At 37.3% G+C, this 17,304-nt stretch overlaps 1 protein-coding gene across 1 annotated transcript in view; it reads left to right on the plus strand.

Annotated features, from left to right (window-relative positions):
• Window positions 1–17,304, plus strand: part of GAS2 (growth arrest-specific 2) — an 86,488-nt gene that overhangs the window by 7,151 nt on the left and 62,033 nt on the right. Inside the window, exon 2 of the mRNA XM_010563714.1 lies at window positions 1,192–1,316. Within this exon, the coding sequence (XP_010562016.1) occupies window positions 1,192–1,316 (125 nt within the window). The remainder of the gene's footprint in view (window positions 1–1,191; window positions 1,317–17,304) is intronic.

Consider the following 17,304-nt stretch of genomic DNA (forward strand, 5'->3'; position numbering starts at 1 on the left):
CCCCCCCCCCCCCCCCCGGGGTAGCCTATAGCTACTGATGATTGCAGTGTAACAGCCTATAGAGAATGAGTTGATAGTGTTATTCCTGTTTCCAAATTCCCATATGTAAATATCACCAAAAATAAATAAATCATGTCTTAATAGGAAGAGCAAGAATTAGTCCTTGATGCCTTCCTGGTGTTAGTAGAAGTGAAGAGAGCTGAAAAATACGGCTGCTGGTCAAAAAAGTGTCCAAAGAGAAGGCAAATTTTCCAGTAGAAATGTGAAATGGAAAACCTTCAATAAGAAATAGGAATATTTTTACCTGGAAATGATGTTAAGATCCTGGAAGTTTAGTCTAGGGTGTAAATGATTCCCTTCTCATCTGACCTGTCCAGCCTGGTCAGAATGCACATCTCATCATGGGACTCGTGATCTCCTCTGCCCGGAGGATGCAATTACTGTGTAATGGAAGGTCGTCTGGTCTGCTGTAGCCAGGGAGGACGATCTGTGGCAGCTGAAGTACAGTGTCATCTAACAGGATAAAAATTGGCATGTTTTGAAATGTTTTGAGCATTTTGGCTTTGTTCTTTGGGTGAAACTTTTAATCTGTGGCAGGTAGATACATAACATGAAATTTCACGCTCTCTTTTTTTTTTTTTTATGTACCTAACTTTACTTCGAAAAAGCTCTTTCAAAGGAGCGTTGTAGTCACTGTACTATCTTGTCAACTTCTCGCAGGATCAACTCTTAAAGCCTTTTTAAAACAATACAGTCCGTCCTTTCTTGACATGGTTTTCTACTTCTGTTACAAAATAAGCTGCAGTAGTGTTAGCAACTCTTACGCTATAGCTACCCATGCACGCTGGTGTAAACCATTTGCCTGCTGTGCTCTGTCTTCTAAAATACTATGTAAAAAGCACTGGAATCTCATAAGTAAAATGAGATATGTGAAGTCTGATATGCTAGAATTATTTTTTCAAATAGCACATGACTTCACAAAGCAAGCATATTATCTTTGAATAATCTGCTGTATGTCTACCAGTAAAGTAGTACTGAGGTTATTCACTAGATATTCAAAGTAATGCAAGTTTTTCAGTGAAAGCATATTTCAAATTGTTGTCAAGATTTCTATTGATTTCTCTTTTTACACAGATGCAGTCTATACTATTGCACACTTTCTGCCATGTTAACTTTCTGTTTGCTGTTCAGGTAGAGAAATAACAGCAGAAACCTTTATGGAGAAATTGGATAATGGTGCCTTGCTTTGTCGGTTAGCTGAGACCCTGCAGGAGAAATTTAAAGAAAACAGCTTTGATGCAAACAAGCCTGCCAAAGTAAGTGTCGGTCAATGTTCTAGCATGTATTACCATAATCTGAGGTATCTGACTGTTTTGGTGCTGAACTTTTTTGTGCAATTAAGAGACTTCATTTGTGGAGGCTCTGTAAATGGGCAGGGAGGTAATTGCTCTGTGTAGAAAAATTACAATATAAAATTGGGGGAATTGATACTACTTGGGTAATTATTAAGGTAACTATGAGAGGCAGTTAATAAAACAATGACTTCTAATATGTGGAGGATAAGACATAGAACAAGATCTTGCAGTGTGATGTGGTAGCTAATAGAGAAAATCTGATCCTTGTATTTATTTGCAAGGGGAATATTAAGTAGCTGTGGGAGGTGCCTTTTCCTCCATAAACAGCTCTAGGGAGGCCAATAATAAAATTCTATAGCTAGTTTTGGTGCCTTGAGTTTAAAGGTCCTTTTGGTGTGCTGGAAGGGGTTCTAGAAAGAGTTGCAGGAATGATGTGGAAAATGTGAACCCTTAGAATATACTGAAGAGCTTTGCAAAGATCAGGTTAAGATCTTGCTTGACTGCAACTTCCCTTTAAGTTATTTTCATAGGACGGTCTTATTGGGAGAAATTCAAGAGTGCAGCAAGTTTCTTTCTGGGAGAAGTTAAATTAAGTCGTTGATACATTAATGCGTTTACTGTGAAACTGTTTTTATTTTTTGTATTGAATTCAGATACTTCTTCCTTGTAAGCTGAAACGGGCAGATACACAGCGGGTAAAAAAGACCCCAAGAGCAGAAATCACATAATGCATCTTCTATTCTTGGTGTTTTCATAACTAGTCTATAGCAGAAATTACGGCCCGGCATAAATTTTATCGGCAGTTCTGAGAACTGACAGCCTTGTGTCAGCTGCAGCTGCATAAGTTGTTTTTCTTGGTTTCAAGCTCATAATTGTTGTTGCAGAAGAAATTGTCTGGACTGAGGCAGGCTTTATTTATTTAATTAATTATTTTTAACCTTCTGTGGTTTGAGGTGGGGCAGGGGCTATGCAGGGAGGTGGTGTTTTCTTGCTTTGCATTTGTTGGGTTTTTTTCCTAAAGAAAAAGGAAGAGATAGGTGGGAAGGAAGATAAGTAAAGTAGAGAAAGAAAGAATCCTACCTCCACAAAGGAGGAAAAGACAGCTGGAACTCATATTTCATATTTCAAATTATAATCAGGGTTTGGTTAGTGGAAGCACTGGATGACTTCTGAGTTCCTCCTTATAGTACGGTCCAGCTTGTCTTCACCTAAGGGGTGGCCTGTTAGTGTCATGGTAGCTCCCAAGTTGAGAAAACACTTATGGCAGTCTTTTTCGATTGAGCCTAGGAACTAGCTAGGCAGAAAGAAGCGTTACTTGTTGTTTTGGGTTTTTTCCCCTTAACAAACAAACAAATCAACAAAAGGTACCATTATTGACCAAAAACTACTAAAAGGTTCAGTGAATACCCTAAAGGTACACTTGGCTACATAGTTCTAAAACATTCCCTTTTCATATCTTGCCCGGCTGGCATACTAGAAAATCAAATCACAAAGTGTAAAGCATTTTTTTACAGACTGACATCTCAGAAAGCCATGTCTGTTTAATATAAAATTATCAGGAAAAATAATAGTCATAAATTCTACTACAAAGTTGTAGTGAATATTGAAAAATTCAAATAATATGTTTTTCTTAGATATCTAACTACTGCTTTGGGGGCTTTTGGTTGGTTTGGGGTTTTTGTTTTGTTTTGTTCGGTGTTTTTTGTATCATCAGACTTTTGCCTGATGGTGGCTCATTTGGAGAAAGCTACCGTTTGGATAGATAACCCAGAAATGTACCAATGTTTGGTACTTCTGTGCTTTGCCACTGAAAAGAGGTTGACCTCCTTTCTTGTATTGACTTCCTCAGCTGAGAATACGGCCTTCTTTCAGTTAGCTGATCCCCTTTTTTGAACCTAAGTTACATTAGAAGCCAATTAGACATTTGTAATCCCATATGTTGTAATTATTTAGCTTTCTTGGTCTTTTATTTGTCAAACTGGTATAACAGACAATGCAATTAAAGTGAAAAAATTCTGCTCCACTGCTATTTTCTTAATGTATGTTATTTCATACTTGGTATAGTAAGAATTCAAAGAAATGGCAGAGTAATAGATTTGTGTCATTGTAGACTGCTAGGGAGCTATTAATCCTTTCAGATTTTAATTCCCTGTGTAGCAGTCCTGGGCAATAGGACTAGTCTATACATTGGAAAATCTGACTTGTGGTTCCAAGGAAATTTATAAGACGATTATACTGTATGAAATTTAGCATAGTAAGAATTCCACAATCCTCCCCTGAATCATTATTATGCACTCTGTTAATAATACATGTGGAATTTTGAAGCCACTTGGCCATTTCTCTGTGCGCAGGAAAACAGAAACATTATGGTCTTTCACCCAGGTGCCCTGGTGACTTCACTGGCAGCTGGAAGAAGCTGCTGACTTCTGTAGAGTTCAGCCTCTATCAAAATAGATAACATACTTTTCTATCCATATATGTAATTTGTAATTTTTTTAGATAGAAGCAGACTGATATAAAATGACTGGCTGCCAGAAGGATCAGCTTGCAGGGAGCACCAGGTTGCAGCTGAGTGAGGGAGACAGGATAAGGCTACAGATAATAGGGAGTGTGTGTGTGTGTAATCTTACTAAGTCCCTCCACAAGCTTGAAGATTTGGTCTGTTTTCATAAGTGAAGTTTTACCTTGTATGTGAACTACTTCCTGGATGGCAAAACTCCATAAAATATTTTGGTCTTAGAGGAAGATGATAATCCTGCTCTGCTTGATATGTACTACTGATTACGAATTGTACAGCTCTTTGGGGCTGTCTGGCCAGTTTAGCAGCTATAGCAACACATGTAGGAAGACATTAAAAACTAATATTGCATACACTGACTCATCAGTTGTTTGCTGCAATTCCTTAAGTTCATATTGCAATACTGTACAGAATGGCAGAGGTTAAATCCTATTGCTTCTGGGTTAACTGCTTGTGCAATATGTTTCTAGTTGCTGTCAGTTTTGCAGTTTGTTTCTTAACAGAACTGTGTCATTCCCTTTCTTATTAGGGAGGACTGAACTTTCGTCAGCTTTCAAGGACCCCCTAGGTCAACATCAGCCTTTTTCAGTGTGGAATAAATCAGGAAAGCATAAACCAAAGAAGCGGTGCATCCCCAAATACCGTGTTTTCCAAATCTGGAAGGAAGATGGTAGTTTTGATATAAACACTTCCTTTTTGTGTCATGTGGAGACACTTGTGGATGCTGGGGACATTTTCAAAAGGTTTAGGAAACTACTGGTAATATGACTTGGGAATACAGTTTTAAGAAACTGAAAAGGAGATTAAAAGGTGTGTGGTGCAAAAGTGAAGTCTTCTTTCCTTAAGAGTCAGAGGAAGGCAATGAAGGAGTAACTTTTTATGAGTGAAGGAGATGAGTGGAGTAGCTTTTTATGAGTGACTGGGTAGGTTAGGATTCTTAGCGTTGAAAGAGGTAGCATGAGGGCATATGATGGAACCTGCAAAATCAGGAATGGCACAGTAGATGTTAATTCTTTTCTAGACAAAAACTATGGGATTTCGAACGAAACTAATAGGAGCCAAACAAAAGGGGGTCCTTGTTTACGAACCGGTTGGAAATTTCTTGCCAATGAGTGTTAAAGTTTACCTGGGTTCAAGAAAACACTGAATAAGGTAATGGAAGAGAAGGCTGAATACACAGGAACCCCATCTAGAATCATAGAATCATTTAGGTTGGAAAAGACCTTCAAGATCATTGAGTCCAACCATCATCCATGCCCACTAAACCATGTTATGGAGTACCTCGTCTATGCACTTTTTGAATACCTCCAGGGATGGTGACTCAACCACTTCCCTGGGTGGCCTACTCCAATGTCTGACAACCCTCTTAGTAAAGAAATTTTTCCTGATGTCCAGCCTATCTAGATGAGGAAGTCCCTGTATCTGAAAGTGGTTGGACCTTGAGAAGGTATTGGGAGGTGTAACATGTTTGCTGTGGTCTTAGTCTTCCCTAGATACTTACGGCCAGTCTGCATCTGGGTTAGATGAACCTTTAGCTGACCCAGTAGGGTCACTCTTACATTCTATGTGTTTTTACTTCTTGGGGCTGAATACTTTGCTGGTTGTGCAGGTGGACATGGGCAAATGTATCCTTTCACAAGGGTCAAGCTTCAAAGAAATTGTTTTAAATTAAATTTGTACTTTTTGTTTCTGTATAAAGGTGCCTCTTCAGGACTGAATCCCTGCAGCCAAAAATAGCACCTGAGTCACGCTCTGCTTTGGTATCTGTTATCCAGGGGAGTAATGGGTGACTGAGAGCACTGGAGTTTGGCAGCCTCTTGTGCCATTTACGCAGTCTCTGCTCATTGCCCTCCTGAGCTTAATGCCATAACAAGCACTTTTGGATATCATAATAGATACTCTGAATGTGTCCTGCACAAGTCTAGCTCCCTGACGTTGTCGTGTTTGATTGTTAATCATTCAGTAATAAGTTATTAAAAGCATTTCAGTTTCTAAAGATGAAGCATTTAACAGTTGTTCATTTGCAAACCCCAGAAGACAGTGTTCTTCATTGTTAAGCAGCTAAACGGTGCTTTAAAATCTGTCAATTCTGAAAACATTGATGTTGTACCTTATCCTTTGCTTCAGACAGACAAAACGTTGAGTTTAAATGAAAATGGAAATTTTAAACAGGGAGGGCAGTATTAGATTGGTGTGACTGTATGATATATTTTTAAAGAAGTCATTTTTTCCCCTTTTTGGAGATTTTACAGTCATAAATAAGTCTAATAATGTACATTTTTGTAAATGACAAGGAGATGACTGATATCGATCTTAATAAATGTTCAAGATTTGTATGGTAGTAAGTTGTTGGAACTACCTGTGCTGCTGCTGCTAATGATCTACTGTCTAGAAACTACAGACTTATTATTATAGCAGGAGTTATTCCGTAAAAGTGATTTCATGTCACAGGATGCCATTTTGTAATTTTCTCCCATTGGCTTGGATTTCATCTCCATGCTCTCCTGGCAGTATTTTACTTTTCCTGTCAGATAGTTAATTTGAGAATTTCGCAGCTGTACAAACAAATTCAGAGCATCAAGGCATGTGCAGTTTGCGCATGGCCTACATTTGCTTGGGCTTAGTTTAGTAAGCCCATTAATTAAGATTTTAAAATAAACATAAGTAAATTGTGTTAATAGTTATCACCATTTTAATAGGCAGGGCATAGTAATCTGCCCACCATCCTTGAAGCTGCCTGTATATTTATGAACATTCCACTGGAAACAATGTTTTCATGGCAAATGAATGAAAACAGGTTGAAGCTGAATAATCCTTTTTCTCCGAGGTTCTCGGAGGTTAATCAGATAAATCTCAACTCAAATCTCTCTTAGAAATACTTTTGAATAATGAATTGGAATCTAAAATTCAATGTCATTTTCAGGAAGCCAGGATCTAGATTAGATTTGGCCTATAAAAGAAATTGAAGTACAAAATAAATCCAGATGCAAATATTTCTTAAGTCGTAGAATGTTTAATTCAAATATGCATTTAATTTTATTCTTCCAGTGGGAGCTGATTTAATAAGACTAAACTGAATGTGCACTGAAATAAAGCTGTTGTGTAGAAAACAGCAAGTAAACTTTGTCCTTGGATGTGCACGTGCACTTCCATTGAAACTGTCTATGAAACAGTAATTTCTGCACACACGCATTCGTGTATTTCCTAACATTAAGAAATTCTGTCCATGTCTCACCCGTAGTCCTAGTATCTGAAGTGTATTTTGCAGCTGTTCCATATCCAAAGGTTTCGCTTGCCCCTGGGAAATGTACTTAACGGATCTGATACTTGGTGGGTGTAGATCACTGTGACAGCATTGGCTTCTCAAGTCATGTGGGTTTGTGTAAGGTAAGATTTTTGGCCTAGTGAGAGCCCTCTGAGAGTCACATTATGCATTTTGAGAGTTACAATTAAGAGATCTAAATTGCTATTTGGGATTGAAGTGTTTTGACCTTAATTACGTTCTAATATTGAAGTTGGATCTCGGAGGCGAAACAATTCAGCAGGTTCACAACTGAAAACTCACAGTTTGTTTTAAATTTCAAGATGTTTATGTTTCTAAAGAGAATTACATATATTTGTGGAAGTAGAGGCAGAATCCTGTAAACTAAAGGACTTGAAAAGCCAGGGAATTGATCTGAATTCTGTCAATATTGAAAGAAGGGGCTGGTGGCAAAAGTACAAGATTATAAACTGGAGGCCAAGTTAATTTCCCATCTCAGCTGTAAGCTTATTGTTTGCTTTTGGGAGAATACATCTCTCTACTTTCATTTTCCACATCTGTAACCTGGGAATACTGTTCACTGTACAACAGTGGCTTGATTTGTGAACACCTGTAAAGTGCTTTGAGCACTTTGAGTATTGCTGCCCCATTTGGTGAGCCCTGATTAGTATTAGGGAGTTGCCATTACGAAAACAAGTTGATATTTGACTCTGCTCATTTACAGGAAACGTGGAAACTCGTGGTTCTCTAAATATAGACAGGAGATAGACCTTTGCTTGTGAATCTACTGCTTCAAAGAGCTTTGTGTCTGCTCTGCAATGGAGCCGCAAGAAAATGTAGGGAACCTAGTCCTCCTAAAGTAGAGAACCTGGACCAATGGTTTAGGATTTGACCCATTTCCTGAACCGGTGAGAGTTGGGGTTAAATAACAGCTCTGGGATTGCTCTAACAATTTATAAGAAAAAAAGATATTTTTTTTTTACGCTTGTTCTATCTTGTCAGTCATTCCTTTGCATGAAGGGAATTACGTGAATGGAGAAATTATCAGAATCCTGGAGGTTCACAAGGAGTGACAAATGCCTCTGAGTCTCCAAGGCGTGCATCATTGAAGAAAGCAAAATGGCAGCAGTTTAGAAATAAGGAAATTTGTTTTTAGAAAATCTTATGTATCTTCACATGCATATATTATCACATAGGTTAAATGACAAATTAATATGATACTGTAACCCTCATTTGTAAGTAATCCAGGAAGATCCATTCAAGTCTTGGACAAGGTGAGACACTTGTACAGATATTGTAACATTAAATTGTTATTTTTGTTTACAGAAGACCATACACATCTGACAAATTGTAGGAGGTGTAATAGGTCATGTTAGTATATTTTGACTTAAACTGGTCAAATATCAAATCAGGAAGAGAACTAGGAAAATATTTAATAATTTCCCGAGGCAGCTAGCTTGGCTGGTGGACAGGAGGCAGGCTGTGCTTGGCATAATCCAAAGACTCAGTAGTTGGTTTAAGATCTAACTAAACCTGACAACAATAGTAAAGACCACAGCATTTTTGAAGGGCTCTTAAAAATGAGGAGGCTAGTAAAAAATTCTTTGGGCTAGATATTATAGTTTGTAAAATCAACACTGAAGCTCTTTGAGCTTCCCTTACTGGAGTTGTCAAAGAGCGGGTGTGCATTAAAATTATTCAGGATATTAAAATCCAAATATAGGCCAAAGCAGATAACTTTATTTTTCTTCTTCAAGTAGGAAAGGTCCCTAAGGTTCCCTAAGGAAATCTTCCCTCAAGTAGAAAAGGTTTCCTAAGGAAATACTCCTCTCGACAAATGATTGAGGCGCTGTGCAATGAAAATCAGTAATTTTATCATTTCCTTTCATTTGGTCTTTCTGAAACATAATGATACTTTTTGAACGTACTGCATCAAATTATTCTCAATTAAGAATAAGACGAACAGATTCCTCAGCAGAATCAGGTATGTGTGATTGCTATGAGAGCATCCATAGGTACAACAGAGAGAATTGCTTCAATGTTTTAAAGTTTGGCAAGGGTATAAATTTTCATGCCTGAAGGTGTAATTCAAGTTCAAATGGAAAAGGCTAAGAATAAATTTTGTCTTTGGACAGTCTCTTCTATTTTTTTTATCTGCTTTGAAGTATCTTCCTTTGAAGTACATGGATCTTGCTCTTCTTAGACCCTGTATGGCCAAGCTGAAAGTCGGATCTAATCAACATGGTGCTTTTATTTTTACTGTAGGCTTCAGTTTCTCAAGGTTACCTGTGTCCTGTAGATGGGATGGATTCCCAGCAAATACAGTATTCTGTAAGCTTGGTGCCTTGAGCCTGTCTGCCTGGTGTAAAGAATCCTCAGCTATAGCAGAGCCATGTTCAGGTGGTCCCTGTAAGTTATAAATCTGACTCTCCACTTGAGAAATGCATGAATGTGGTTAGGCTATGAACAGATTCTTTGTGGTCTGGGGCAGCAATTTGCTTGTCTGCACACTTGTACTTTCTGGAGACTTTTGTTTTGCAGTAAAAGCTTGTGGAACCAATTTCTAATCATATACAATATAGATATGGCCCTCAGTTACTAGGGAGGAAAAAAAAAAAGTACAGCATTGTCTTTTTATGTATTAATCTTTATAGCGGCAGACTGATGTGGATATGAGAGGAAAAGAATAATCTTGCAAAATGACTCACAAGTGCTAATCCATCTGGAAGGAATCATTTCCACAAGACTGTAAAGCTGTTTGTTAGAGAATTCCTTGTACCTTTCTCAGACATGTCAATAGCTTGCTGAACTTATGTTCAGCTGGATTGCTACCAGGTTTCTTGCAGATACCGTAAGATTTGCCTGCAACGGGTCATGTGGACAAACCCGATGTGCCTCAGCAAATAACTCTTACAACTACAGCTTTTCTGCTTGCAGGAGGCTTGCATGGTAGGATAGAGTTCTGTTTCCCACCAGACCATAAGAGGAGATGTCTGAACAAATGTAGGATATTATGCGGATGTCTGCTTGGCACCTTCCAGGTGAATACATTGAAGAACGTCTTATAAGCTTTTAGGTGCACTTTAAGCCATGTGTTGTGTTGTGGGCAGAGCTACACAATCTTGGAAGGAGCACTGAGGCATCATGTCGTTCCAGATCATTCTTCCCACTGATACTTCTTGTCCTTGGGAAAGCATAGTTCGTTCCCGTGTTTGGCTGGAGCATGATTAATCTCTGTGTGAGCTGGCCCTGCTCTTGTCAGTGATCCTGAGGTAGTGATTTTCCTGCATACCCCTCCCTCGGCTCCTATTTGACATTGCAGAAATAATGAGAATTTGCATCTCAAGGTAATTGTCATGGAAAAGGCAGTGCAGATTTAAGCAGTTAGCTGCATGTTAGCTTCTGCTTTGGAAAATATCATAATGATTCAGACTGCAAATCAGGTCAAGAGGAGAACCAAACTTTGATTTCTAATGATATCATTTAACTAGAAGACGTGTCAAGTTTTTTCTAGAGATATTTGATAAACATTGTTTTTGTATGGAATACTAGTGCATCTAAGTATTCATAAAAATTCATTCACTTCATAAAATTTGTAGTAAAACTGGAAGTTTTCATAATACTTTTACCATTACTTCGGTCCAGGTATTGCAAATAGGGATGGCATATTTTCTGAGAGAAATACATAAACAGCCATTTTTAGATTTGCTGGATTTTGCCTCTTATATGAAATGCATTGTAACATTCCTATTATTTATTTTGTTAAGTCTTTAAAGAAAACTAAAAATCTTTGTAACAGATTTTTCTATGGGGCTTTTTATGTAGAGTATTAAGAATAGTCTGGAACAGAAACATAAGATTAGGGACTTGAATGGAAATTAGAATATATTTTTAAAAGCTTGAAAAAAATATAATTTAAACCAACTATCCTCAGCTTCATTGTGCAAGTCTTAGGTCAAACTTAGTAGTTTTTAGGGAATGATGAAAAAGGAAGAACTACAGAGTTTGGTCCATTTACGAATAGTGAGTCTTGAATTTAAAATAATGAGGCAAAATTTCTGAAGGAGTGGGAATAGTGAATATACAGCCATAAGTTGATGACTGCAATGCAGAAGGAGAAAACAGAAGTCACTTTGAGGCATAAACACCAATTTATAGATATCATAATTATGTCTAATTTGTTTATTTAAATAAAAACATATTCCCATTTGGACTTGTATATGTAAATTGGCCCCAAATGCTTCAAGTATACGGTAGAGCTTTGTTTGCGACTTTAGAGGCTGATTTAAGTCTGGTTTGGAAATTTGGCTGTATAGATTAACGTTCCAACATGTTTTTCAAATCACGGACATTTTTAAATTCTACGCCAGTTTAGAATTCCCAGGGGTCTAGCAGCTTCCTTGTGGTTTCTAATTGGAAAACTCACAGAAAATCAGATTCTTTATCATAAAGGCAAAGATGCATTTTTTTTCTTAAAGATGAATGTACAGGGCTTTGGAGAATCAGATTTACCTGTGGTGATCTACATGGGAAATTATTTCTGAATGTTTTTGGCATCTGCATAAAAATTGTATCTTTGTTAAACATCTGGAAATTGAAAAAGCGAACAGATAAAGCATCTGAAAAAATTCTGTCTTCCTTTAGACTGCATAGATCTTTATCACAGTCTTCCTTGACACTTGGCTCGTGTTAGGTAAAGCACCATTTGGAACTAATCTTACAGAAAGGGTTGGGAACCCCCCACCCCGCCTCGCACTTCGAAAGGTCGCAAAGTGTGAGATTGATCATTGAGAGAAAAACAGGAGGAAAAGGAAGAAGAGGCGTGACTGTAATACAGCAGTATACCCAGTTATAATTATTACATCAAGGAATTTGAATGGCTTCTGATACTTGTTATTCAGACTGCCAGTGAAAGGTTATCCACTATAATTCCATAGATCAAAGAAATATGTTGGCTATTTGAACTGTATTACACCACACTGTAAGTGAAAGTATGGAAACATCTTTTGATATGAAATTTTAGAACCTATAATGTGTTTTGATGGACTTCAGCATTCAGAGTGAAATTTTCTAAGCATTGTCCTTAGCTTGGGTTCTTCTGGAATGATTAAGAGGAAAAAGTGACTTTGAAATTTCTGAGACTAAAATGAGTTGCTTTTGCCAAAATTTAATATTTTTCGTATTTAACTTTAAGATTTAACTTTAAGAGAGAATCATATCCCCTTCAAGAATATTATGTTTGATAAGACATCATTGTGGGTTAATAAGAAGCTTCTTGAAACGTGACCTATGAAAATCCACTCAGATTTGACCAGTTTCTATCTCATGGAAAAATTGCTACTTATGTGTGTAGTTGCCATGTTCATTCACATGTCATGCTGTATGACAATGAAATAGCCACAAAAAACTTACTCAGATGCAATTCTCCTGGGTTTTTTTCTCATTAAATTACAATATAAATGAGGGAAATTCAGAAACTAGGATTCTTCAGCTTCTTCAACTAATTCTGTGTTAATTCAGCTCTGGCTTCTGTGGTTGTGATAGGGGAAAAGCTCATGATCATGTATCAAAGATAAGGTGTAATTGTCCTCGGAAAGAGGAACTATGAGAATTGCCCTATTCTGTTCTAATCTGATATTATCTAAGAAGCCTATGATGAAATGCCAATTTAAAAAAAATCTCCATCTAAAAGTAAGTTCTGAAAACCAGAGGTCTAAGGACAAACAAAGTACAGAGCATTTATTGAATGGGAATGAACTACTGAATCCCAGGCTTTGCCCCTTGCATTTGTTTTCAGGAACACTGCAAGGAGGTCTTTGCCATGACTTACCTTAGTGTCTCTGTCTTAATTTATCTGTTTATAAAATTTTAATAAACTACTTTTATTTTTTTATTTTGATTGCAGTCTCTCTCTTTAATGCTATTTAATGGTAGTCTCTCTCTAATGCTATTATAGCATTAGAAAAAAACCAAGCCACCTTTGATTTTTGCGTTTGGCCCGCTAGTGTTTTCAGATTGTAGATAAGTAGAAGTAATGGATTTTAATTTGTGGTGCATACGTGCCTGGAGATGGTAAATTACTTCTACAAGATCTTTCAAAGACTATTAATAAAAGTGAACTTGTCAGTAGACATAGATATGTTAGAGTTTACATCTGGAAGTTTTGAAAGTCAATTTATAGACCTACTCAAGACTTTGGAGGATAGTGACTTAATCCCATCCTCAATTACACAAATTAAGTGGGCAGGAACAAGGTCTGACATCTGTTTAAATGGGCTCTTTGTTATCAGCTTCCATTAGTTGTGCCTCACTTGCTCTCCAATGGAAGGTTCCTGGTCGTTGGTCTCTGTGTTATCCAGCTGCCCAATAGCCAGCCTCTCATAGGTGACCTTCTGATTATGGCAGATGTCATGATTTTGCCACCATACATTGAAATGGACGTATCCCTTGGTTACATTTAAATTAGTTATTAGTCAAATAATCAAATGCGCTTAAGCTGATGAATGAAGCTTCTGCTTTGCCCATTTTTTACATTATTTACTTCTGGGTATCCCAGTTGTCTGGTGCATTATATGCGAGTTGAATCACTTCTTGTATTCCTTGACTTGCTAATACGCTGCTAGAAGTAGGAGTTCCAGTGTTTCTGTTAAATTAGTTTTTCATAACTATTTATTAACGCCATCTTTTTTGAAATGATAACCAATATTTTCTTCTTTTGCTGTGTGACCCGTAAGCTGTGTCAGAATGCTTAGAAGAACAAAACCATGAACAACATCTTAACTTTTAAAACTATACTGTTCTTAAATTAATCTTATTCTCCACCTGTGCTTACTCTTAAGAGGTTAAAACTAATGCGACATGGAAGAAGTGGGAGAATGTGTTCTACTTTGATACTAATAGCATGGCTAAACCATTCACTTAGCTCTGTATTTATTTTAATATGGTAGTCTGTATGTTGATGTAAAGCCTTGATGATGTTAATTATTTTTATTGGCATATCATAAATCCGTTGGGTATTCCAAAGTGATCACAAATGCTTTCTTAGAATCTGGGAAGTTGATAATGAGTGATTTTTGGCTTTTGATGATCTCTTCAGTGAATTACATAGGGTAAAAATCTGGTCAACACATGATCTTTAAAATTGCAATCCAACCTGCTATTCCATTAAAATGACATCTCTCTACAGTACTTAATGTGACAGTGCAAAGACTGTATTTCACTGAAGGACAATGTTGTGCCAGTTGTTAAGTGAATTGCTTAGGGATGCTTTCTTTGTTGTACATGCAATGTCATTTTTCATTAATCTGGAAGCTGTTCCTGGTTCCGTGTCTGCTGAAAAGTTTGGCAATTTTTATTGATGTCTCCTAAGCCTTCAAAATTTGCATGTTGATTTTTTTGTTTGTTTGTTTTTAAATTTTCCTGGATTTTAACTTTTATTGAGGCTTTGGGAGGGCTGGGGGGATTATATATTTTTTTTTTCCTTAGGTTTTATTTTTTGCAGTGGGAAAAGCTTCATTTTAAATTCTACGTATGTATTTCCATAGTTAGAGTTCCTTCTGTCCATTTTGCATATGCATTTAGCACATTCTTTTGATTGTTGGTCCAGTTGTTATATTTGGAAAGTGTTCTCTCCCACAGTAAATGGGGTAGGGTGAAAACAAAACTGGGCCTGCCTTGCCAAGGAGTAGTTATTTTACCTTGTATATATTACAGTTTCATTTATTTAATGTCTAGTTCATACTTGTCTCTACATTATGGCTATTCACTAAACCTGAATTTTGGCACTGCAAAGCAGTCTAAGGTAAACTTAATTTTTCCTTTGCTTAAATGACTGTCTGGGACACCAATTCTGTGATTTATAAATGGAATCTGAAGTATTTTAGGTTTGAGTTCCTGAAGAATTAAGAATAGCAACTGAATAAGTGATGGTTGGCTAGGGGTATTGTCGCTCTGTGGTAAGGTGAATTGTAACAGCTTAGTAAGAGTAAGTTCTTGTAGCCCTGAGCTTCAGTTCATGTATGTTTAACAAATTGATAAAAGACAAGGAGCGCAATCATATTGACAGAGAAGACTGTGGCAGAACTTCTCTTTTGTATTCCCTATCCTAATGAACTAATCCAGATTTTATAAGGGGGAGGGAGGCTTTTCTACGAATACCTGAGCAAAATGAGGGAAGAATTTAAGAAGAAGAATAGTTCTGTGGCCGGTAGCAAAGTTAAAGGCAAAATTGTAAAAAGTTCTGAAACAGATACATGTTCTGCCTAGCTGATATACTCACATTTCAGTGTGAATTTATGCTTGCGTGACACTAAAGAACCACATGAGAAACACTGCTGCAGTCAGATACTGAAGTCTTCACAGTGTAACTTTTCCTGTTATTTTGGTTAATGTAGGTCATCAGGTGATAAAAGCAAATTTTTCCTATGAGCGCCTCGCTGACTGTAATCCTCTTCCATAACAAACAAAATTGCTAATCTTTTTCCTTTTATTCACGTGTGAGTGACGGTTCAAAAAGTTGTGAAATCGCCTATTCAAAGAGGGAAGTACGATTAGGAATCTTCAAAATATGGCTTAAGTCTGCTATTAAAAAAATGGTGTTTTGAACATGTATTTGTGGACCCTCGTTTTGGAAAAAACAGTACGAGAAATACATTTTTCCATGTGATTTCAGAGCATCGGTGTAAGACAGTCCCTTTTGGGTTTAGAAGTGAACCTGACAGCATTTTTCCAGGATTGCATCATATGTTTCACTCACACTTTCACATCCTGCATTAAACCACATGCATGCACATCAACAAGACAAGATTGTAAAAGGAGTGTAACTGGGGAATTGTTTTCATGATACTTGATAGGAGTAATTGCGGCCACTGCTGTTTCAAAGCAACTGCGGTTATACTATACTATGTCAACAAAAGTCACTTTTGCCATATGGAAACCTAATTACTTCAGAATGATCTGTTAGAAAGCACTTTTGAGATAGGCCATTATACAAATCAGTAAAAAATATTTGTGCGTGAAACCTTTCTTAAATAGGAGCTTTCATGCATTTTAGGTTGAACATTACAGTGACAGTTTTGGAAATACTTAAAAAGTAGACTTCTGTTTAAAAGGTGGTAGGGAAATTTATTAGGTGATAAGAAAATAAGAGTATTTCCCTATGACTTCTGTGATAAACCTGATGGTGCTATTGTTGAATGGAGAGGAGATTTTTTTGCTGTTCTCTTCAGCAAGACCCTAATATTGTGGGAAATGGGATGAAATATAGAATGCTACTTCTTAGTGAGATCATGCGATGCCAGGGATATTTATCTGCGTAGTATTTGTTCCATAAAATGACTTAAAGCTTTTTTTTTTTTCTCTTTTTCCTTCAATAATGTAGGGTTTTTTCCTTCTGTAGTCCAGGACATGCCTTGTTTTTACATTTGGGTGTTTGTCACTTCTGAGTTGTTTAGGGCACCTATTAATCAGACATCTTTTCTGTCACTATGAAACTAGAAAATATCACAAGTTTGATTAGTTAAGTGGGATAGTTCTGTGCCTAGGCTCTTACTATTTGCTGTTGGTAGCTTTTACTACCAAAATGTACTTCTAAAAGATGCTGTAATCTTTATAATTATGAAAGAAATATTGCAAGCTCCATGAATGTCTAAGCTTCGCAGTGAAGCTAGGTTGACTGATGTATTTAAAGGTCTGTCTTAGTTGTCAAGGTCTAGAAGCGTAATTTATGGATATTCCGTTACGTACATGGAGTTTTAGGTGGTTTATTTGGTGACTCTTAACTGCATAGATTTCGGACACATAAACCATCTGTTCTGAATTGCTTTTCTTGAAAGCATGTCTATATTCAGTCATTACGATCTACCTAAATCAGAAGACATAAAATATTTAGAACCAGATTTATTCACGTGGTGTTAGTACTGGGGAGCAGCAGCGACCCAGGGGAAAACTAGAGTTTTCTGCATTCCTGCCAGGCGTTGCAATGCCTTCCCGATAGCCCCTTAAAAGAAAGGCAGTGCGGGTTCTTCTGGCTATCTCCTCGCTTCTAGCTGCTTTTGTACTGCTGAGGGCATCCGTGCCGAGGAGCAGCTCCGGGTCTCCAGGACCAGTGCTGCAGAGTTGCTCCTGCCCCGTGGGCTCAGGGCTGAGTAGAGCAGATTGGTTGTGCCCAC

Source organism: Haliaeetus leucocephalus, unplaced genomic scaffold, assembly GCF_000737465.1.
Source record: "Haliaeetus leucocephalus isolate CR32 unplaced genomic scaffold, Haliaeetus_leucocephalus-4.0 Scaffold173, whole genome shotgun sequence".
Lineage (NCBI taxonomy): Eukaryota > Metazoa > Chordata > Aves > Accipitriformes > Accipitridae > Haliaeetus > Haliaeetus leucocephalus.